Source organism: Diachasma alloeum, unplaced genomic scaffold (assembly GCF_001412515.2).
Source record: "Diachasma alloeum isolate Michigan unplaced genomic scaffold, Dall2.0 Dall_scaffold_00178, whole genome shotgun sequence".
In the NCBI taxonomy this organism is placed as follows: domain Eukaryota; kingdom Metazoa; phylum Arthropoda; class Insecta; order Hymenoptera; family Braconidae; genus Diachasma; species Diachasma alloeum.
This window is the reverse complement of record NW_021680344.1, coordinates 879,354-904,566: the sequence shown is the minus strand read 5'-3', so window position 1 is coordinate 904,566 and position 25,213 is coordinate 879,354. Positions and strand designations below refer to the sequence as shown.

Here is a 25,213-nt window from a genome sequence, read left to right as displayed (position 1 = left end):
AACGGTTTCGGAGGATTAGTACATTATATCACAAGTGCCATCTATCGAATGACCTTGGAGATGAAATAGTTTTTACTTTCGGATATATGTTATTGGTGTTTAGAGATCCATCCCCAATTATTGAGGATTTGCAAATATGAAATTCAACTGAAACTATTGTTGAACACACTTTTGAAATTCTTTCGCAAAATACATAAAAATGTAATTTTCTTTGAAAAAAAAAAATATTTATTTTAAGTAAATAAATTGTTTATTTAAAATAATTAAATCTTTTTTCTGTTCATTTGTAACAAAAATATTTTTGAAATAAGTAAAAAATGTCAAATAAAAATTTTTATTTGATTCAAAAACAATATTTTTCTGGGTGTGTTCTATAGGATCTCGAATTTCCGCTGAAATCTTATTCAAAACTATCACGTATACTTTGCACATGTACCTGCAAAGCAACATCCTTCGTACAATTTCCTCACGTGAGGAAACTGTAGATTATACGCCTAGGGCAGATGCCGGCTTCTCATGATATGTATTTGCGCGTATGGATCGTACTTATACAATGAAATAATTGTTTCAGCTCTACCAAAGGAGAAACCTACCATCGTAACAGAGCGAAGCCAATATGACACAGGAGACACGCTCAAAGCGAATTGCAGCGTTCCACCATCTAAGCCCCCAGTGGAATTTGTTTTCAAGCTCAACACTATAGAGGTAAATGCAAATAAAACGGATAACGTTATCGAGTGGAAACTCAAATCAGGGTGAATAAGATATCTATCTATTCAACCTGATATTGATCAGTTTTGAAGCAGAAATAAAGGCCTTGTTTGGATTCAAACCTAATTTGCACCTTCGAATTCGATCTATTTCCACAATATCGAATTCTATTTGAATCCAGGCGCGGTTCGACTAATCAACATAGAACCCGCATTACCTGAGCCGCATTGGATCCAGACATTCGTGCAAAATGTTGATCCAAAAATCTAATCAGGACGTCTTGACCAGTATCAAACCTATACCTGATCCAAAATGAGAGAACCTGAGCGAAATTAGACTAGGGTTAATCCTCTGGTTCTAGTTCTTTAAGGTAGTTGTTAAAGTTAGGACCCTATAGATTTCCGGAAAAAAATTCTAAATAAGTTAATGGGACAACGTATGATCGTGTTGATTCAGATAACAACGAATTTAGTCATGAGAATAATTTTGATTTTTGAGTAACCCAACGAATTTCCAAAGTTAGTAAACTTTTGCGAAATTCGTTGGTTTATAGTTGGTTGCTAGAGAAATTCGATTTCTTCTAATCAAATAGATCTCAAAAAGAGCTAAATGGTATTTATTATGAAATCATGTTTATTTGAATATTAACCAAATCATAGTTGGTTAAAATAAAATTCTCTTGATAAAATTAATTTTTTCTGTCAGTGTAGTCAGACTATGGAGAAAGAAAAAAGTTGAGAAAGAATATCCTCGCATTCGTCGGAGCGGAGTTGTCCTTCGCAGCCATAACTAACTTGGAACAGATTCAACCAGACATTGACAAGTTCCCTCCCCCTATCCATTAAGCCTAACTCATTCATCAACGCCACATTTAGTGATTTATCACTACTCTATTGGTTACACATACAACGGTACCATTTGTTGCTCTTGACATTCCAGTGATCACATTCTACTTATGTTACTGAAGCAGATAATAGATTATATAATTCTTCGACGTTATTATTTCAGGATAACGGGAACCAAGTGATAGACAATAGAACAAAGCGCACTTCATAGTCACTGTACTAAGGATATCCAAGTACTTTGGCTATTCTTTCTCCAGTGAAATGTTTTCTTAGTTTTGTAGTCGGGCATCAGAGCTTTCAGTAGAGCTCTATTTGACCTCAAGTTTCCGGACATTTTACAATGATTTTATTATTCAAACTTTGCAGGTATGAATTTGAATCTCGATATTGAAGCGTTAGAAACCATTTTAAAAATCTGAAAAAAAATAGAAAGAGTTCATTTAATTTTTGTTTACGGATAAACGAAAAGGGACTTTTCGGAATAATAGGATTCATTTAAGACATTATTTCGATACGAATGCGTAAGTGTTTCTTGACCCATGGGAGGAAAACGGGATTTTGCGCACGCGGAGCTTGCGTAAAATTTCACTTTACGGACAAGTAATGAAAACAATTTTTTCAATTGTCGTCGAAAAACGATTGGTCACGTACACATATACACACATACATAGGGACATAATCTAAAAATAACATATTCGAACTTCGGAGGCCCAAATTAGTTATTCTGAAACAAGAAATTGGAAATTTTGGATTTGACGAATACAATGCTTCCATTCAGAAGCAAAAAGCATGTAATGTGTGGCTGAAGTGAAATACAGAGAGAACAGAAATACGGAGAGAACAATTCGATAAAAATTACCAGAAAAAGAAATTAAAAATTACGTTTCGAAATGTTATCCGCGAGCGTAGTATAATTCAATAAAAAGTGTAAGTCAGAACTGAAAATGTACGAATCGCCACGTAAATTCTATGATTTGTTCTGTAAAAGTTAACCACCCGTCTGATGAATCACCGCAGTGGAGACAACAAGTCGTTCCGTAATTTTTCCTCAATGATTTTACGGAAATTTTACGGAACGGAACGTATAAATAACTCACCAGCTTCATAAAAATAGTTGAACATTCAAGAAGTTTTGATTTTAGAGGCATAATAAGTCGGGAAGTTGACCTGCGAGAGATCAGCAAGATCATTATCTACGTCGTAGAAATTTGTCAGGCTCAAGAATAACAAAATGTAATCTAGACCTAGAATACGAACGTTATCGACAAGATCGTGTACAGTCTGGAGAAAGATACTCCGAAAGCTCCAGGAGGCGTCGAGAAGTACGCCAGACGTCATGACGAGGACGTTAGACATCATGAAGAGTACTCCAGACGACATGAAGAGTACTACAGACATCCTGAAGAATTCAGACACATGGAGAAACGCAGTCACAATGATCAGTACCCGGAAACTCGTCCCATGGAGGGGTACGATATTCAAGAGAGGGGCAACAGGAAATTTTACGACCCTGAGGACCGTGATTATCGTGAATCCAGATATCGAGGTAATTACGAGAATCAGTACGCTGATAGATACAGAGCTGAGGCATACACACCTCGTTCTGACAGAAGGAGCATTGCCAGTAGAGATTGTGACACGGATAGAAGTTGCGATCTAATTTATCCGCGTGACGATCGTGAGTATCGTCAGTATCGGAACTCGAGAGACTATGAGAGTAGGAATTATCAGAATAGGTATCCATTTGAGATGCAGGGATATCCAATAGGTTTTGGAGATTTAAAACCAGCTGATATAATCCGTAAGTGGAATGTTACGATGACGGAAATGAAAATGTCCACAATTTTATCGAGAGAATTGATGAACTGAGGGATAGTTCGCAGATTTCAGATCGTGTTCCGATTGATCATATCCCAATAGTACTGAAGGGAGAGGCACTCGGTTGGTACCGTAACAACAAAAGATCATGGGGTGGTTGGGTAGAGTTTATTCACGATTTGAAGAATTACTTCTTGCCATTAGACAATGTCAATCAACTGGAAGATAAAATCCGCGATCATATGCAGAAACCGAATGAACGAATCAGGAGTTACGTTACTGAAATTCAAACTCTGATGAGGAGATATGGAGGTATGTCTACTAATGAACAAGTCAATAGATTGTATCGTAACATGCTTAAACAGTACAAAGTACCTATTCAACGGGGAAATATACGTACAGTCAATGATTTAGTTAGAGCCGGAAATGAATTCGAAGTAAATGTTTTGGGAATGATAGACGAGAATCACCGTTCTACGAGCATGCAGACCACGAAGGAAAGTGAGAAAGAAGAGAAGAATGCGAAGAACAATAGTGACAATGTGAAACCCAAGAAGAAAGCTGAAATGGCGACTGTCAATCAACAACAATATAATCGATCTGAATGTTGTTGGAAATGCCGCGAGAGGGGACATCGTACCAATAATTGCAAGAATAAACCAATTAAATTTTGTTCTTGGTGTGGAAAATTAGATACTTGGACTCGCGAATGCAAGTGCGATAAACTCGAATGGTTGGTTCATTCAGAAGATGTCACGTCGATGCACTGACACCACTGAGTCTGAAACATCGAATAGACCAGTGAATAAAAACCCAGTAAATGCACCAACACTCACGGTACCTAGTGCACCACCAGTTCAGATGGCTGAATCCCGAGCAGGCACCAGTCAGCAGGGAAACGCAACGAATTTGTTGTTGAAATTGGTAGACGATAGGATTTACATAGACCTTCTAATTAATAGATATTTGTACAAAGCTTTGGTGGACACGGGGTCGGTCAAGTCATACATTGGAGGTAACGGATGGAAAACTATTTTATCGAGAAATTCAGGGATACAGTTGCTGAAGACCAAACATGTGGTGACTGTGGCTGACGGTAGGAGTGTTCCTATCAAGGGAAAAGTTGAGTTGAGAGTCCATGTGGATAATCAAAATGATATGTTCAAATTTTACATTATGGAAGATCTACCAATGATTATCGGTATTGATATCATGAGACAAATCAAAATGGGAATTAATTTTGGAACACCAGAAGACGATAGTTCAGATGATGAGAGTCCGAATCATATGATTAGCTTTGGGTTGGGATGGCTAAATGTTGAGGATGAAGATGGAACAGAGCAGGAAGAGATCAGTGAAGATCAGGGACCAGGTTCTGAAGATGAATCTTCAGATTCTGATCCAGAAATGTTTCTGTTAGTGGAAGATAATGAAGACGATGAAGGCGAAATCAGATAATCTCTTGAAAGGATAATGATAGAAGTGAAATATCTTGGTCACGTTGTTGAGAGATATGGAATACGTACTGATCCGGACAAAGTTCGTGCTATTCTTGCCATGAAAGCTCCCACTTCAGTCAAAGATTTGAGACGATTCATTGAAGTTGTGTCGTGGTACAGGAGGTTCATTTCCGACTGTGCGACACTGACTAAACATTTGACAAACCTGCTACAAAAATCTCAGAAGTGGTAATGGACAGATGCAGAGCAGGCTGTATTTGAAGCTATTAAGAACAAGTTGGTGACAGCACCTATTCTTACTGCACCAGACTTCAGTCGCACATTTTATAAGATTGGTCGAATTGCTCAATTTTATTATTGGCCAGGTATGCACAAGGACATCAAGCATTACGTTCGTTCGTGTGAAAAGTGCCAAGGCTTCAAGGTGCCACAATGAAGACCTGCTGGTACCATGAGCATGACGTACACCTCGCAACCCTGGGAGGTTGTATCGATCGACATCGTCGGATTAATGACTAGGTCGTCCCAAGGCGACCCAAGGTCATTCGTACTTACCAGTGATTCAGGACAAGTTCACCAAGTGGCTGGAGATTCAACCACTTCGTAAGGCCAAAGCAGAAATCATCAAAATATTTAAGGATCGTATTATTTTGCGTTTTGGTTGCCCTAAAATTTTTATATCAGACAATGGCAGCCAATTCACCAGTTCACAGTTTACTGGATTGTTGAGGGATTGCGGTATCGAACACCAGAGGATACCACCTTACTCACCGCAATGTAACCCTGTGGAGAGGACCAACAGAGTCGTGAAAACGATGATTGCCGAATTTATTGAAGGAAGTCAGAAATCATGGAACAAATATCTCCCCGAGTTAATGTTCGCATACAATACTGCAAAACATGAATTCACACAGTCCACACCGGCTTTTCTTAATTATGAGAGGGAATTAGTACAACCCAAGTCGTTAATCTCAGAGGTTGAGAGAGAGCGACCTGATCCAATGATAAATGATAATGACAGAATTAGTAGATTGAAAGAAGTTCGCGATTTAGTTAAAATCCATATTTCAAAAGCGTTCACTGAGCAAATATTACGATGCTAAGAGAAGTAATTGGAGACCTTCAGTTGGAGGACGGGTGACAAACAGAGATTATCCCTTATCATCCGCGGTTGATGATTTTAGTGCAAAATTGGCGCCGAAATATACGGGTATAATCATAGTCAAATCGATAATATCTCCTGCAGAATACGAAATTATCGACAGCGAAGTAGGACAATTAGTTCACATTAAAGATCTCAAGCCATATTATGAGTAGTCAGTCAGAGGGTTGTCAAAATTATTAGAAAAAAAACAATTTTTGTTACTAAGATTGTTATTTCGAGTCTTTATTCTATAAATCTAGAAGTAAGATGGATTTTTATGGAATGATGGAATTCGAGGAAGGGTGGAGTTCATGCGACCATCGGTCATTAACGAGATCCGAACGAGAGATGATGCCACCGCCAAGACGAGTCAACCCAGGAGCAGTAGAAATTTCACACACTGTGTCAAATCCTTGTAATTTGCTAGAATCACCATTAGTAACCCCTGAAAACGAAGGACAACTCCTAGAAATTAATCAAACGGATTTGGAGATACCAGCTGATAACGAACGTACTATGGATGAGCAAGAACCTGTATTAATAATTGATGAGTCGAAGAATGCGTTGACGGATGTTAGTATGACAACTCTTGTGGTGAATGAGGAACCTGCGAAGGCACGCGGTCGCCAAGCAGCCCTCGAATCATTTACGCCAGAACAAGTGTCTACTTATCCAAAGATTCAGTCAAAATCGGTCATGAAGGGAAAAGAAGTGATGAAATCGGATTGGGAACGCAATTTAGTAGTCGGAGCAGTGGAGGAAGACTTTAATCAGATGTCGTCAGAAACAGAAGAAAGAGCAGTTCTTATACGAAGTATTCCCCGAAACTTGAGACCCCTCACCTAATGCCAGACCCAGATAAGAGACGCGAGAATTTTTCGAAGGTTTATCGTGATGGTAAAATTCTAGTACAAGTTTACCACGATATCTACAAAGGAGAATCAATTGATCCCAGAAAGACACTATATCTAACACACTAAGAGTCAATGATGATCATCATCAATTAAAATTATTAAAACCTTATGAGGGACCAAGAGAGAAGTCATTCAATTTATTTCGGTTCACGCTTCATCTCAATTGCATCCAATGAGAGGTGTCATCTAACGGTTGGCCACACTAGGAAGAAATACAGGAAGAAAGAAACATTTTGAAGAAGAAATTATTCAGGAGATTCATCATAACACGTTCTTCAAAATCTTTTGTTGAGAGTTGGGAAATTAATTCGAGTAAATAAGTTGGAGTTTCATAGACGATTTTCTTCTACTTTTTCTGGGGAGTCAAGGGGTGGGGAACAGAGGAGCGTTTGGGTCTGTATACAAATTTAGATCTGAACATGAATTTATATCTGGAGATTGACTTAAATTTATGCCTACATCTCAACTGAGTTTAAAAAATTTATGAAAAGGGAGACACCACCATAGTCTAGACTAAGACGTGCGTAGCGCGCCTAGGCTCATACGCTAGTCCTATAAAAATTGCCCAAAATCGATTCCCCATTGCGGATTACATAAATTGTTCCGTAATTTTTACAGAATATTTGTCTCCGTGTAATCGTTTTTCAATTTGATCAAATCCAATCGGAAACTCCCCACTGAAGAATCCCTATTACTATCGCAGTTGTATCTGATCCGTAATGAAGCTACCTTAACCAAATTTCTCCTCGTTTGCGGCAGCGATTCACTCATCTCTTTCCTCCCACGATTTTTATACACGGTGAACTCACATCGTTCTAGAGGTTTGTTTATCACTAGAGAGAGAAAAAATTTCTTCATCGATAAAATGCGCACGTACGTTAAGGGAGAATAAAAAATTTCACAGCAAGTCGTAGTGGGAAATATAAAACATGACGGATGAGCAGATGAGATATGTGTGGGATAAAAAGAATCTTTATGGAGAAGTGGAAAAACACGAACTACCACGTAACACAAATGAAATAGTAACACCTCAGGGATTATGAACACGTACTGCAAAACATGTTGACAATTTCGTAGATAATATTGGAAACTTATTTTCATTACTGGCTTTGTGTTGAGAAAATGTATGAAGTCTCATTAGATTTTTTCATTTTCCAACAACAACGGAAAAATGTAGTATAGAGTTTCAATGATATTCCGGATGGACTCCTATACCTGTTAAGAACTTTGAGAACATTGTCGGTTGCGGCCTAGAATACGAGATCGTTTTCCTCGTATAACGCCTTGGTCGACACCTTTGTATACACTGAGCGACAAATTTCCGAACGCGATGTACACCAAAATGACCATCATCTCACCTGTGTCTCCCCGACTTTGCTCTTTCGTTCCTCGCTCTGAGTCTTCTTTAATCTTGGTGGTATTGTCCATGTTTTTCTGGATACATCGATTTTCTTATAAATTTATTGAGTATCAGTCGTTGTTTTTATTCCTCCCTTTTTAAATCTGTCAGTTTACAACTTTTGGGTCGGCAATTTTTTATTTTTTGACTGAATCTCTACACAATATTCAATACCTCGATTATCGTGTACTTGCGGCACTAAATAATTAATAATCAATTATCGATGAAACAGAGAAAAAGTAAACGAAAAGTCTTTTTGTTTACTTGTAAACGGAAAGGCACAGTTCGGCCACTCGCTAAACGTAATATCAAAAAATATTGTTCAACACATGTGAGAGGGGAATTTTCAGCTCGTGAGTAGCAGACCTCGGCTTCGCCTCGAGCCGCCAACTTCACACCCGTGATAAATTCCGTCTCAATCGTATCGACATAAACTATTATTAAATCTCATCGTTGAAAAATTGCATTCTATTCATTCAGTGAACCATCCCAAAAATATTTAAATTATAAAATTGATAGAATTTTCGTGACAAAATTGATTAGATTAATTAATAAAAATTAAAAACTGAATGAAAATCTACATAAATGACCCGACAAAGGTATCAAATAACCCGAGTGAGTTTGAATACTAGTTTTAAAGTGTTGCCAATTCAGAACCGTATTTTTGTTACTATGTTTTGTGCTTTCTCCATTATCCACGATTTTTTCTCTCTCATTTTCCATTACAGCGAGTCATATGCATGTGACTTCTTTTAAATATTGCATTCGCCCACTGGTTATTTCTACATTGAGAATCAAAGGCCATGTTGTTCTCAATTACTGGTATCCCATTTAACTTCGTAAATGGATGACAGGAAGCCAATTTGTCATGTGAGCTCCATTGGAAACTGATGATAGCTTTTCATCATTTTGATTATGATTTTATTGGATCGAACATTCTATTGAGAACGAAATCAGATTCATCATCATCATGCATGGAATGAAGAGTTTCACAGTCGAAAATTTTCGACTATTCGTGGTTATTGATGCTCATCCGTCGGTTTGTAGGGAAGGCGATACCTGCACCGCTCAGCAGCCAATACCCCTCACCTGTTTTTCTCCACAGCCACTTGTTTTTCCCACATCGTCTCTCACTCAATAAAGTTTACTTTTTTACACATCTGCATTCATATATTCATCGAGCATTCATATAAACACCTATTCACAAATTTAGTGATAATATTGCGCTCTCTCTTCAAAGGGGCCAGTGAATTATAATATTTTATTATATTATACTGTGTAAGGATATTTTCACGGGTTGTTCACCCATAAAAAATCCAAACTACTTTTTAGCCTCCTCTATCACTCATATGTTGGGCGCCAGCCAAACCTTTACGGAAGGTTCGACGAAAACCAGCCTCTGAGGTAATGTCGTCTACTCAGAGGACTTTCGCGGCTGAACAATGAATTACCCAGCTAACCTCAGCATGGCACGGTAGAGTGGGCGAGGTCCACCAGGAGTATTTCCATTACATCCTCACAAGCCTTTTCAAGCTGTGTATTAGGCCTTGCGGCCTAATTATGCTAGTCAATTTAATTCACTTCCGTTCTAGAGGATCTCTCGACCCATCCAGCATTCTTTCTCCTCCCGAGTATTTCGACTCGGGAGAGTTTCAGAGTTATTTGCGAATCAGCCGGGAGCCCTCAGAGCCTAGGACGTTGAGAGGCAGACCAAAGTCGAACCACGTTACCCACCTTTCAACCACCCACACTCTCAACGATCAGTAACTGCTTTGGTCATCGCGAGCCACCGTCTCCGGGTAGTACTAATATGTTGGCGTATGGTCGGGCCGATAGGAAGATTACATTACTGCAGGCCCACAGGCCCATACGCTTCCGAATCGTTCCGCCGAGGCTGGATAATACCGGAAACAACAAAATCGTCACTTCGAGTTCTGAAATAACTCCTTTTTCCATTTGGGGAGTGCAGGAGCATTACTCTACGTCCGCTACCATCAGTTATGCACCTGGCAACGTTGGGCTACGGCCTCTGTCCCTGGCCATATTTCAAGCCAACAACACAATATACTCCGGAGAGATCCTTTCGACCTGTCCGCATTCGACGCACTCGGAATCTTATTAGGGCCTTCTCTCCCTGGTCCGGATATCTCGGCGACGATAGGTCATTCCGTTACCCTATCTCCAACAATTAAGCCGACAGGATCCCGAGGGCATCAGTCCTCTCACCTGGCGATTGATCCCTAGTCTAGCCCGACATAGCTTTTAGAATTGTGTTATCGATTAACGTAAGGGAATGAATCCCTTTATTTAAAAAAAAGGGGATGTACGGCCTATTTTTATTCATTTAATCCAAATATGGCATCTCTCATGACGCGCCACCTGGCAGATTTTGTCGATTGGAAGCTCATTCAAATGAATTACCAATAGCCCCTCTTGGCGGGAAATTTGAAGAATAAATTCTCTCCGCGATAGAAGAAACTAATGACAAGTGGAGCAATAATCGTGACCATTGATCTTCAAAAATCGTGGTTTTAGAATAATTAGCAGTCCAAAATGCATCGACGACTATTGAGAATCAATATTTGAACATAAAAAATTGGTATGCGTCTACATTTTTTGTGAAAGATCACAATTATGGGGGTAAAATCATTGTCAATGCGATATAAGAATTTATTTCTGTGTGATTTTTTTTCAACGTTTCCGCGCGACCTCTAATAGTACATTAGAGTACAAGGGCACAAATTTCGTTTTCAACGAATGTGTAGTTTACAGGCCGAGCTGAAGGCGAGGTCTGTACACACATTCGCTGAAGACGAAATTTATTACCGAGTGCTCTATAATATTTTATGTCCAGTCGTGCAGAAGTCGAGTTTTGAGTAGGCTGCGCGAAGCGCAGCGTGTGATAAACTCGACTTATTGCACGGCGCGACATAAATATCATCACACGTCTCCCGCCAAAACGAGTATCATTGGGATCTAAAAAACTCATAATTTGTAGGGTGAGACATTCAAATTTCGAATGGAGTGGAAATCTGAGGTCCCCGAATGAGCATCCATGGTACTAAGTGTGATACCTCAAAGGGGTTAAATTCGTTTATAGCAATCAGTTTCCGACTCAATATACGTCGAAATACTTCAAGGTTAACATATCAATTTAATATTTGTCTATCAGTAAATCTGAAAAATTGAAGTTGTTATATTGTCTAATTACGCCTACAATTTTTATCCGAAATCGTAGTTTTGGGATGCGAAAATTATCATCATTCCTTAGATGAGCGGTACATGCACCACTTCACCTGTCATTTCCCCTGCCATAACCATCAACAGGACACATTCAATCCTCTGAATTAATGGCCATTAGCATTATGCCCCCCCCCCCNCTAACAAGCTTTACGCATCATTATTTTTATGACATTATGATTGAGATCATGTTCGATCCCGGCTGAATACGTTTACCGATAATAAATAGCAACGGAAACATAGGGGTAGCGCTAGAAACTTCTGATTAACCGTTCTCCCATTGGCTACTATCTATTTGCTTCATCTCAGCTATCCTGCTGGTACATGAAACACGTTCATGGAGTGAACTTGCATCTTACTCAGTAGATATAACTCTGGTATAAATAGATTGCGGAGGAAGATGGATGCAAGGAGGATGCAACCCCCTTGGTAACCACAAAATGGGTGCGAAGTAGTGAGTACATTGTACGGGATTGGAAGTGATCCTGGCAACAACTGAATATAGCTTAGAAAGTTCATCGAAACCCAAGCCAGAATTCCATTATGGAGACTACGGTGAAACTTACTTATAAAGACAAAGTCAATAGACGAGAGTACGAGTGTCCTGATCGGTTAATGGAGGGCCATGGATGCGGATGAAACCATTGTTTTCTCATGAAGACGCTATCGGTGATAAACCTCCACCTCCACTGTTTCAGTACTCATCCTACTTTAGCAGACTACTTCTCTGTCCAAATTGCATGACTCCGTCTTCTATATTCCACAATCACAAGAGAAATACTTCATCTGAAATCCATCAACGTAACCCGCTGTTTCATCCGATTGAATTCGATTCCAAAGGGGAAGAAGTCATTTCTCTCCACTCATGAATGTCGTCTCAGAGGCGATATAATTCTCAACTTTACTTCGAGTCACTTCAACCTTTTGCGACACGGAGCTCACGAGAAGTATCAATGTGAGAGAAGTGGGGGGGCCGTCTGAGTATTAGTGCGCCATAAAAGGAGCACGGCGGTGCATGCATACCACTACAAAAAGACGGAAAGTGGGATACCGTGACGTTCCGCAATGGGTTAACCTTCATACTCTATCTGAATGTGGTATGTGCACTTCACTGAGGCAAATCTTTGACAGAGGAAATGTGTGGTAACATTTAAGCTCTAGTGCCTCGTCTAGCTCGACGAAATAGTAAGCTTAAATGTGCCGTCCCATTTAGTATAGATTACGCGTCATTGTCACTGGATAATGAGATCTGGTCATGTGGAAGGATTCTTGGATTCAACATTCTGCACGGAGAAAAAACTGGAAAAATTACCAAACAAGTCAAGTAATCGTGGGCAAACTCGATTTCCACTACTTTTCCAATCCTATATTGGGAACGAAGAGCAAGATGAATAGTGATTTTTTTCAACTAGTAATGATTTTTCTTACTGAATAGACGAACATGAAGTTCTTTATTACATTAAGCCGGAAGTGAGCTGTGAAAGTTTCAATAAAGAAGTCAAGACGATAATGGGAAGTTTTACAATATTGTAAGAAAATACAGCAACGTATACCGATGTATATCAATAAGCTTCAATAAGAATAAAGAAAGGAATTAATTGACAGAAGTGCTTTATGCCTCACAAGAAAACAGCAAAGCGAAGGTAGAAGAGAAGTCATAAGGTTCTTACAAAAGACCACTATAAAACACTGGATTTCCATATTGAATTGCGCTGATGGAAAAAACTAAGAATGAAATTCAAACACCGCTTTGTTGGGAGGCGCAGGTAAATACAGAACCGACTTATTGTGAATAGCCTAAGAAAGTCTCTTTGATGTATATACTCAAATGAATGAGAAATATCTGATGAAAGAAACTATTAGGACTGCGGTGGAATACATGAATTACATGAAAAACGACAATGGGAAATAGAATATCACTTATGCGTTCTATATTCATCTAATGGCCTCTGAAATTTGTCCTATCGTCCCACTTCGGGCAGGGGGGAGAGGGGATATCCCGAACTTGGGCTTGCGCTGTAAACTCCCTGCAAGCAGTTTGGAATGGGGTATGAGGAGTGGAGAGAGGCTCGTGCCAAAGCTAAACGTTTCAGCCATTATCACTGATTACAACGGTATCACTGTCTGTTGTGAAGGGAATGATAGTTTTAACCTGTAATGTAAAAATTACATCGCAAAAAACTGTTGAATCAGTCTGGAGCTTTTTATAACTTTTTAGAACCTTCCATGATTAATAATTAACTAATTCAGAAGCGTTAGCTTCTGAATTAGTCGCGAAATTCCTAACGATTTCTAAAGCATTTCAGAGTCTTCTAGAACATGGTGCATCGAAAAATTGTAGAGTTTTCCAGACAATTCGGGAACTTTCCAGAGGATTCTGTATCGTTCTGCACCGTTCTTGAACTTTCTAGAACATTCCATAGAACATTCTATGCTGAGTTTGTAAAAATAAAGAACGACGGAATATTTGGATCCCCTCATGTTTCAAGATTCAAAATATCTTGAACAAGCAGTGATACTGTAGAGATCACGGCATTCGGAAAGGTCATTGTTTTCCATAGTATTGAAATATCCGGACAAATCACCAATTTAATATCACCCAACTTTATAGAACCATATAATAGGTTTAACCCAGGCAAATCCTGTGAGAAGAAAAATGCAATTTCAGTGACTCATCCTGATGACAGAATCGTTATACACTTTTTCATAATGCTGGCGTACTTGACGTATATGTACGTGTGAGCAGGCCTTTGTATAAGTAGAATATTGCAGTAAGCGAAATTTAGATTTTCCACCCCAACGAGGGTTATTGCGTACTAAAAACTGCCAGCCAACTGTGTTCACTCCTGACTCCTTTACATACAGGTCATGGTTTTCATATCAATGATAATTTTTCTCAAGAGTTCCCTATACTATTTTTCCGTACATATAAAAAGTAGTGATGCTGCAAGAGCGCAAGAGGCAAGACAAGAAACAGATTTTTCTCTTGGTAAGAAGGACAAAAACGCACATTTTGAAGAAAAAATTGAAATCGGACCAATAGTTTTCATTGGTCCGAGTGAGTTTCACACACAAAGTTGAATATCTCCGAAACTGCTGGTCGGATTGCGTTCATCGAGAATCTCAAACTTTGTTACCATAAGACCTAAAATCATACTAAGTTTGAAGTTTCTATCTAGATTATTTTTTACGGATAATCGGGCGAGGAGGACATGTAGGAGGTGAGTCGGAGGGGTTTCTATTGTTTTCCTGCAGAAAACCAATCGCTGAACAAGAAAATATTAGGGTGTATCTCCGGTTAAAATTTATTTTTGGAGCTAATCAAATTTATTTGTATCTATTCCACGAATTGAATTGTTTTCAGATTGTTTTTTTTAATAAATGAAAAAATATTAATCCATGCGAAAAAGTGGCAACATCATCGGTAGTTTTTTTTTAACGTCCCGACCCGAAGGGAGGAAGTTATTGTAATGATCCGAAAATCAAAAGTTGAAAATTCAATGAAATTTCCACGTTTCATGACTCCTCGAATCTTTCTACAATGATTTCGAACACATGTCCATCTGTGTGTGTGTGTGTGTATGTGTGTGTGTGAATGTATGTGACGCAAAAAATTTTGAGCTACGATTTCTCTTCAAGGAACAGTGCAATGTGAAATTTTTTTTTTTCAATCGACGCATCTTCATGTAACTTAGAACTAATTAGTTTTTGAAGACGATCGACTCAGCGGTTCTTCCGTTATTTGCAAAAAACGTGAAAAAATGTCAAAAATGATGTTTTTTCTACAAATTTGACTGTTTTCTGAAGAAATGATGCGATTTGAATTGTTTTTCATGCAATCGACGCATCTTTGTGTAGAGTATATCTGAGTAAATTGAAAAAGAAATCGTAATAGCGGTTGTTTAGTTATTTCAAAAATAATACTTCTGATTTTTTTCTACTCGAAATTCTTGAAATGGAAAATGTTAAAAATTCTGAAAATTGAAGGAATTAAGTTGAGAAAACAACACCAAAAGAAATGAAAACAAGAATCTCTATGGATAATTGGGTTGTTGCATCAAATTTTATTATTAAAAAAAACGGATGAAATTTCGTTTTTCAGTACTTTTTTCGCTATTATTAGTAAACAATGCTCCTAGGCGACAATCTTTTTCACTCAAAAAATCATTGATCACATGTTCTAAATGTGTCTCAAGTTTCATGACTTTGGCTGTATTTTTTCCTTGGGTTTTGCAGTTTTTTTTGTGATTTCCATAAGATCACGGGTTAAATGGCCACTTTTTCAAAAGTTCATAATAAATTAACCATGCTCCCCAGCAGTCTGAAACTTTGCACACGTCTTTTCCATCATTTAAAGAATACGTGAAAAAAAGAAAAAAATGGCTGCTTTTTTTCCAACCCTCCCAGCTCGCCCGATTATCCTTAAGTTAGCGCGCAAACGAGCAATTTCAGCGAAAAAATGAAGAAACGAGAATAAGACTACATTGCTCAGGATGTGATGATATTTTTTCAGTCCACTTAAATAGATATCATCATAACGAGTATCTTGAAAAAAAAATCGAATCGGTGGAATGATTCAGGAGATATCGGCAAAAACGATTTTCGAAGAATCGCTATATCTCAGTAACCGGTCAACCGATCGAGCTGAAATTTAGCACCAATTTGAGTCTCAGTAATACCAATTAGCAGCCAAAATTTCAACAAGCTTGTCTCAATAATTCTTTGAGTTACAGTTCGGGCCATATGAACACACATGTGCAGAGACATACCTACACACATACAGAAATTTTTTTAAAAACATAATTTTTTCACGTTTCATGACATTTCTGAGCATTTCCACCCAAAATTAAAAAATCTAAAAAATCAAAAAATAATCAAAAAATTCGTCATAAACGCTCAAGTCATCAATAATATAAGGCCATTTTGTTAAATACCACTTTATCTATCCTTGGATATTGGAAAGAATTATGTATTCCTCGATGATATTAATTGTTTTGTTCGAATAACGCATTCTTTCATTATTGGAGAATATTCCGAAATGGAGAGATCAATTGTTGACAAATTGAAGACTCTCCCTGAAATAAATCTAAATTTTCTTATCATTTTGTTTCAGATTGGTCCCATCAATGCAAGGCAACTTATGCATAGATCTGAGTATAAGACGGATAGTAACTCACTTTACCTGGAAGAATCTCTATTACAATGGGGTGAATTGAGCATCGATCTCCTCCCTTTCCATTACTCACATAACCAATTGAACCTCCACTGCACAGCTCAAATACCTGGTATCTACACGGCTGAGAGTCAGATAAAGGTGACAATTGGACTAAGGGAACCCGTACCTGCACAAAGTAAGTTGCGATAATCATAAGCAATAGTAGATTCCGATCGCATCATTTATCCCCCCAAAATCGTCAAGAGAGGTCGTGAATTATCAGAGCCTTGTTCAGAGACCCATACATCCACAAGCGACGCGACACAACTCACTAAACGATTTGAAGGAAAAGCTCGTTCCCAAAGTTGAAGGATGGTGGGTAGGGAGGATTAAACAAGAAAGAGATATTCCCTACCAATTCCCACTTTTCTGTTAGAAAAGAAAACGCACATCTTGACAGTTCCATCCGAATATATCGAGAAAACGGCTGAGACGATTTCGCTCAGCATGCACTGTTAGAAATTACCAAAAGTGTTACCTTCCGCACTTGAACATTCATACCTCCTCGTTATCAAAAATTTGTGTGCATTTCATTATTGAAGAGGCTCTATTCTCGTATAAACCACTCCGCGCTAATCGTACCCTAGATGAAAGTCCCATGATATGCTCTAACTAGAGAATCTCGACGGGTGACGCGTCACTTATCGACTCCTCTTACGGCTTGAAACTTCCAGTGGGTTGGAAGCACCCACTTAGCTATACGACAGCACTATTCTATTCTATCCCATACCTCCTTATCTTCAACCCCTCTCTGTACCCCAACTTACCCAGATCGCTGATCTCAACCGTTCACGTCAAGATTAGATGGAGAAATCTCATGTGATACCCGAAGGTGTTAACCTCTCCCACTACGAAAAATCGTTATCTGACTGCTGAAATTTCTATCGTGACATTTAATTTAATCCGGAAAATTTTATTGTCACATTTTGAATGAAATTTCGGAAAATCTCGTTGTTGCAAATGCTTCCATGAAGGAATAGGTGAAAGCTGTAAATTTCAGTTTAATCATTCTCTAAAAATCAGTGATGCCGCGAGACGAGACGAGACGAGAAATTGCATCCTCTCGTCTCGTCTCGTTGTCAGGAAACCATTCTTTCATCTCGTCTCGTATTAAAATACGAGAGCAATTTCTTCTCTCGTCTCGTCTCGTCTCCTCTCGCCTTATCTCTATAATCCAATTTGCACGGAAAGAAAATACATAGAGGGGCAGAGGAGGAGGCTCTCTCGACTCTCTTCTCGCCTCTCGTATCTCTCGTTCTCCACCGGCTTTTCTCGTCTCGTCTCGTTTCTGTCATTGTCTCGAACAACTCTTGTCGTCTCGTCTTGCCATGTCTCTCGTCTCGTTTGTCTCGTCTAGTCTCATGTCTCTTGCATCTCGCGGCATCACTCCTAATAATTTAAAATCATCACTGTTAACAGTTTTCCTCTGAATTTTCCAGACCAAATTCCGGAAATTTTTGTCGTGTTCAAGTTCCAATGAAATTTCAGGGAATCTTGTAATTAAAAAATCACATATTCCTTTGATTTTCTGTTCAAATGATCTGGAAATCAATAAAATACTTGATTTTTCAGTTCAATTTATCTGTGAAAATTTAGAATAAATCAGGAACATTCTGAGAGAAATTAAAAACTCATATCATTTTGTTTTTTAATATTCAGGTTCCACTGAAAATTCAATTAAGTTATGAAATTTCCATCTCACTCCCACTGAAAGTTCATGAATTTCCGTGAATTCTACTTATAACTTGAAATTTCATAACCACTTTTTCCCTAAATCCGATTCAATGTTATTCCCATGCGATTTACTATAATATCTTCCATGAAAATCCAAAAAATTTCCAACAGTGTAGAGGTAATGAATCGTTAACAAATCATGGAAATTTGACATTTGATTTTCGGGGCAATTATAATAACTTCCTCTCTTTAGATTGAAAAGTTGATAAGTTCCACCCTTTGGGTCGGAAAGTTGAAAATTAGAGGCTGGTCGCTCTTGCTTCCGATTAGGGTGCGACTGGTAAATTTGGTAGAAGTAGGTGTGACACAACTCATTTCTACGAACGAATAACTTCCCGACCAATTGGTCGAACGAATTCTCCGCCCGGCCAATTCTCTTTTTTTTGGTTTTATGAGAAAAAAAGGGAATTTCAAATGTTTTATCTAAATACCTCAGAAACGAGTGAAACAACTTCGTATTCAAATTCAATTAGACGTAAGTTTTATAAAAATCTATTGGTTGTGGTAGAAATAATTCATACCTATTATTTTTCTAGAAAAAATCGTACAATTTTCACAAAATCGTTATTTTTAAGACTTCACAGAGAAAAAAAAAATCATGAAATTGATCAATTCATCATGGTTAAATTTATCCTTCGAAGAATGATAAACTCAACCATCATATCGAATTGTTTTTATAGAAAAAATTCTAGAAATGATCCGTATTATTCTTATTTTCATCCATTTTTTTCTTGGATCTGAAATTCTTCCGATAAATTCCATGTCTCTTTTTACTAGATTCTAGAAACTACGATTCTAAACTTGCATTTTTTGAAATATTTTTCTTTCTAAGGAGAATTCGCACGAGTTGTGCCAAAAGGTCGTATAAACATTTTTTTTTGGTTTTCCCGAAAATTTGTGTGAAAAGGTCGTATAAACACTTTCCCAGGGGATATGAAATCTCCACGTTTCAGATGATTCTGAGTTATTTGAGCCTAACTTTTTGAGACAATTTTTTTGGTCTGTCTAGAGGAAATTCGAAGATTATCCAAGTTTGGGCCAAAAGATTGTATAATCACTTCCTGAGAGAGTACAAAATCTCCAAATTTCAGATGAGTTTGACTCATTTTTATCTAACTTTTTTTTGGTTTACTCACAGAGAATTGAGAATTTTTTTACGAGACTATAAGGGCGTATTCCCGTTTTTTAGGGGATTAATAAATATTCATGCTTAGATGATACTGAATTTGTTTGAAACCATTTTTTGAGTTAATCTGGAATGAATGATTAACACAAAATTGTATTGTGAGTGATTTCGCCAATAATTGGTCCGGTTTCGTTCTTTGAAAATTTTAATTTTGTAGAGACTTTTCCGACGATTTTTTCTACTATCAAAAGAGCTTTGAAAAACTCTCCATTATCATCGGAAAAGTCAATGGCTTCATAATACAGCAGGCAACTGATAAAATCAGTGTCCATAAAGCTTCGTAAACCTTATTTATGTCTTGTTGAGTACTCTGAAAGAGGACATTAGTCTCATTGACATCATGGAGAATCGATTTTAAGAATAACAAATACAAATGATTTGCAGGATCTTCATACATGAGTGATAACTGCGCAGAAGTGTAACACTTCTCTTTGCCACGAGTGCTAATCATTTTAAAATGAGTTTTCAACTCGAGTCATTGACTTAGCAGACGGTTGACTGCATGTCCCCATGCTAGCCACCGGGTAACACAAAGTTGAATCAGATTAAGCATCATTTTGTTGTTATCATTGATTAAATTGAAAAAAGTTGCACGTCTTTTCGGACTCATGGCAAACTAATTGCAAGACTCTCTCACCAAATACTCGAGAGCACTGGGCAGCACAATAGAAGCCTTTGAGCTACACAAAGGTAGAGAATGACACATACATTTAACTAAAACTAAATTAGGTAATGGTACTCTGTCCCGCAAAAGTGTGAAAAGTGAGTCATTAATGCAACACATGCAATTCGCTCCATCGGTGCCTATGTCTATCAAATTCTGGATTGGTAAATTAATAGTCTCCACGAATGACGTGAGCTGATCGTACAAGACCTCTGCAGCTGCTCCATCGAGTGATATGATCCCCAGAAATGATGTAACAATATTTTTAACCTTTGGACTGAAATACCGAATGCACGCAGCCATATGCTTGTTTACAGAAATATCCGTAGACTCGTCGAGGATAAGCGAATATGATGTATCACCAACGTCCATCACGAGCTCCTTCAGTATGACAGGAAAGATCACTCGGGTAATCAACTGTGAACACTTAGTTCGGTGGATACGAACGTGTTGCAATGTACTTCCACCGCCAAGTGTCATCAAAATTTCTCCCAAATGGTCTATAGACCTCACAGCACTGTGGGTGGCAACGTGCGCTGCTAATTTCAACTTTGCCCTTTTAGTCTCCATGCCAACAACGGTGACTCTAAAAGTTGATATTTTGTTTTGATTTTTGGCTTTTGATGCATTCCTCACGTGTAGGCTAGTCTCAACATGTTTTGTAAGACCACTCCTGTGAGCCCGCAGGCCGGTTTCACAGATTTTACAGTAGGCTTCTTTGGTGATTGCATTTTGATCTGGATTGCGCGTTAACCATCCTGAAATATAAGACGTCAAGTAATGCAGAGTCATTGAGTCATGAAATTATGAACGGTTGCTGAACTCTGTCCTTCAATAATTTCCCAATAATAAACTCTGGGATAATTACCTTTAAATTGAGATTCTTTTTCCCAACTTTTATTGTACTTCTTCTCATATTGTCCCCATTTACCCATTGTGGAAAATGAACGTTCCCAGCGCCGTTTTTCTGTCCGTTCGACGTTTCTTTACTTTTTTTAGCTAAACAAATTTCCCGAGAAAAAAATGGACAACGCCAACGCTTAATAAAAGGTTTGAACTAGGAACACTAAATGTCAGAATTTTTAAGCGTCGAGAAACACGCTAAATTGAAAAAAAAAAGGGCAGTGTCTATTCACACGCTCCACGGTAACTTTGACCGTGGATATACGGGACGTTTTCCCGTGGATTTAAGCTAATTTCTATCGTAGATATATGGGAGATCGTGGACCCTCAACTTTTACTTCTCGAATTAAATCTAGACAATAAACTAGACACATCGAATCAATTGATAAGTGATATGCAGATAGTAGACTAGTAAATAATTTTCTCAAAATATTAATTCGTTAATACGAATATCAGTCTAGATTAACGCAAATAAAAAATGAAATAAATAGTTGAGAAATAGTTGACTAAACGCAAATAAAAGATGAAATAAATGGTTTTTTACATTTTATGTGAACGTTTTCTCAACAATATTCATATTTGTCTAATGGGGTCCGAGTGCAGGAGTGGGTGCCGAAATATAGTGCAGATGATTCTAAGGATGATTTTCCAACCAGGGGAGACTCCTAGACCCCACTGGACAATGTTGTCACACCTCTGGTTTTCAACTCTGAAACCAGACTTCAAAACCAGAGTTCATAGCAAAGATGTCAGACAAGATGTGAGTGAGAATCTACCGTGGATCCACCGTAAAATTTACCGTGGATCCACTGTAAAATTTACCGTGGAGCGTGCGAATGGATACTACCAAATAAACGAAAATGGGTGGCGCCGTGCTCATTGAATGAGTGATCGACACTTGAAGAAAAATGACGCGTTGCGGTATTTTTCTGATATGATGACCAATCTGGGGTTAATATTGAATTGAAGACGTTAAGATTCTACATGGAATCAATTTGACGAATTTTTTACCTTTTTTTTGTTGACATTTAGTGAATCACATTACCCGAGCATAATTGAGCATTTTATAAATACCTTGGGGTTTTTCCCTTTTGTTACAGTTACGTCAGACAGCAGCAAGACCATCTACAGTACGTGTATCCTGGTGCTAGTCTCAATTCGTGCAATTTATCCTTTTTTAAGATAAGCATGGAATATCTACGATTACTCGGAAGTATTAGGGCATGAGAAAGAATGAAACTGAGTCATAAATCAAAACCTGAAATACGGAAAAGACTAGGGATGAGACGACAATTTCTGTATAGAAATGCAATGCTGTGAGTCCCGATTGCTGTAAATTATGTGATTTTATCGTTGTCAGATAATCATGTGGAAGATTAAGCAAACGTTTAAGATATATGAATAAAAATGATGAATTGTCCGAATACTTTCTAATCAGCATCGATTCATGTCCTTTTTTTTATAGATTTGATGATTGAATCAAAGCCTAATGCCAGGTATAAGAATTTTACAGAAAAAAATGAGATATTTTGTAATCTTCCTCTGTTACGGTAAAATTGCATTCCTCATTCTTTCAAATTCATTAATGCTCTATTGTGGAATGAAGGATGTTTTCATTATGGTAATTGTTAAAACGGAATGTCAGAAGTAATCCGTTCGGAATTCGAGCGGTGAGATGCCGCACAGAGAAAAAAAGTTTTTATTTTCAGGGACATGTTAGTAATTTTCCGGGATCCATTCCGGACTATTGAGGATATATCACTAATCTTCATAAATCAGTCCTCAATGATTAGGAATTCAACGATTACGAAATCCCGGAATTCTGTGATTGTGTCACCAATTTTTCACTGGCACTAATTTTTGTCACTGATTTTCCAGGATTCATCTTTAATTTTTCGGACTCCATCATCAAATTTCAGTGATAAAAATCAATCATTCTCAAGGTTATCCTACTCAGTGCACCACTAGAAAATTCCGCCTGAAAATTTAAAAATTCGAGTTACGAATCTTTAAATTTTCTACGAATGAATATTCAAAGTTATTTTTATCGTGAAAAGACACCGTTTGGTATGAATGATCTGCCACTTGAGCCAAATATTCAGTTTTTGTTGACAGCAGAGCAATTATTCATATTTAAAACTTTTAAATTCGGATCAAACAATTTTTTTTTTTTGTAATTTTCAACTAATGATTTTGTTGTCCCAAACTAGATATTTTTGAGAACTTGTTCGTTTTTCTCTCAGTGAACTTAAACCATGTGTTATGATTCCCTCCCTCCCTTCCTTAAATCGAATTCGAGTCCGTCCACTTAACAATTACTACCAAAATGTCGACGAAATTCCAACAGTGCACTATTAAAAATTTTGGTCTAAAATTTCCGGTACACTGAAATTTTCCGGTACATTGAAATCGATGTAGGGGGAAGAAAATCATGAAATTTCAAATTTCACTGAAGATTCAATGTAATTTGGTACTGAATATTTATTTTAGATTGAAAATTCAAATAACTTAAGGAATTCTCGTCTTTATGCTGTTTAAAATTCCGGAATTGTACTGAATTTCCTATGAAACCTGAAATTTCATGATTTTTTCCCCTAAATCGCATTGAGTGTCACTGTTCTGAAAATTAGTAGTCAACCGTTCATGAAGTTTAATTTTGTTTCCAACAGTGTATGTCTAGTATCACCAATAATTGGTGATAGATTTCTGGAAATCAGTGACATGTTCATGAAAATCAAAACTTTTTTCTCTCTGCGATAATCAGAAGCTGTTCCTTGCCGGACATAGACGGAATTCATCTGCTTGTTCCATTGAGAGCTAAATTTTGAAAAAGTACAAGTTCTTGTGTTGAACAGTGACGGGAAGTGGATACTAGCATCCTCCCATGTTGAGTTTAAGTTGGACAAGGGAAAATTGTATATGTCTGGACCGATAGAATTGCTCACTTGCTTGCCAAACATTCTCATCAGAATGGGATTAGTCATTCAATTGTACAAACTGAAGGATTTAATTGGTGCCAACCAAGGATTACATAAGCATAGTGAAGGGGGGAGAAGACTTCAGGTATTCTGACTAACGTTGGACTCGGGGAGAGAAAAGAACAAAAATAAAATCTTAAACATTGATATTATATAGGGGAAGCGGTTCCTGTACAGCTCATGTAAGGAATAACAATAGTTTTCGCATCCCAAACCATGATTTCAGATAAAAATTATAGTCGCATAGCATTCTTGGCTATTCAGATAAATATTTAGAAGTCTGGGATTCTCAATTCTTGTTTCATTTCCGAGAAATTATCAAAAAATTAACTGAAGATGAACCCGAACGGAGAATAAAAAGCGGCCTTTTCCTCTCTCCGTAATAGTTTGAATTTCTCTCCGACATGTCTCTTTTTGTTTGAAATTTCAAGAGTAATTTTCTAACAATGTGAAGACCTTTAGACCTCTAAGTTCGTTGCAGATTGCCGGAAGAGATGAAATTACCGAGAAATTTGCTTATGTAATACTTGAGTTGCTTCGTTTTATTAGAATTCCAATTACAATAATCAATATAGCATAATTGAATGGAGAAGTTTCGTAAGCAGTCAAAAACTGTTGAGTTCCATTAAATATAAACTAAATTTTGTTTACCTGAGTCTGTAACGATGAATGGAAGATTAATAATTCCACTGAAAAACCAAACGGCTTATCGACTCAGAGGAAAAAAGTTTGTTTTCAGCAAAAATAATCAAAATGCTCGGACAATAACCGAGTTAGAGGGCTGAAATTTTACACGGGGTCATATTTAATGAGGTACTAAAATAATAAAAATTCATAAAAAATCGAAAACATGGCGCCAAATGACTGCACGGTCTTCTATGGCCTTGCTCCTTTAACTTTACAGAGTCCTTCGTAAATTGAGTTACTAGTTTCTCATGCTCTGTACAATTCCATCTGGAACCCTGAGTTTCTTAAAACTAGTAACTTGGTTCTGAGAACAAG

At 37.7% G+C, this 25,213-nt stretch overlaps 1 protein-coding gene across 1 annotated transcript in view; it reads left to right on the top strand.

The window, feature by feature from the left end:
* LOC107038795 (platelet endothelial cell adhesion molecule) overlaps positions 1–23,676 on the top strand; it is a 68,114-nt gene extending 44,438 nt beyond the window's left edge. The window contains exons 4-6 of the mRNA XM_015258078.1: positions 572–705; positions 16,645–16,882; positions 22,334–23,676. Of these exons, the coding sequence (XP_015113564.1) occupies positions 572–705; positions 16,645–16,882; positions 22,334–22,419 (458 nt within the window). The 3' untranslated portion in view covers positions 22,420–23,676. The remainder of the gene's footprint in view (positions 1–571; positions 706–16,644; positions 16,883–22,333) is intronic.
* Positions 23,677–25,213: the final 1,537 nt, after the last annotated feature.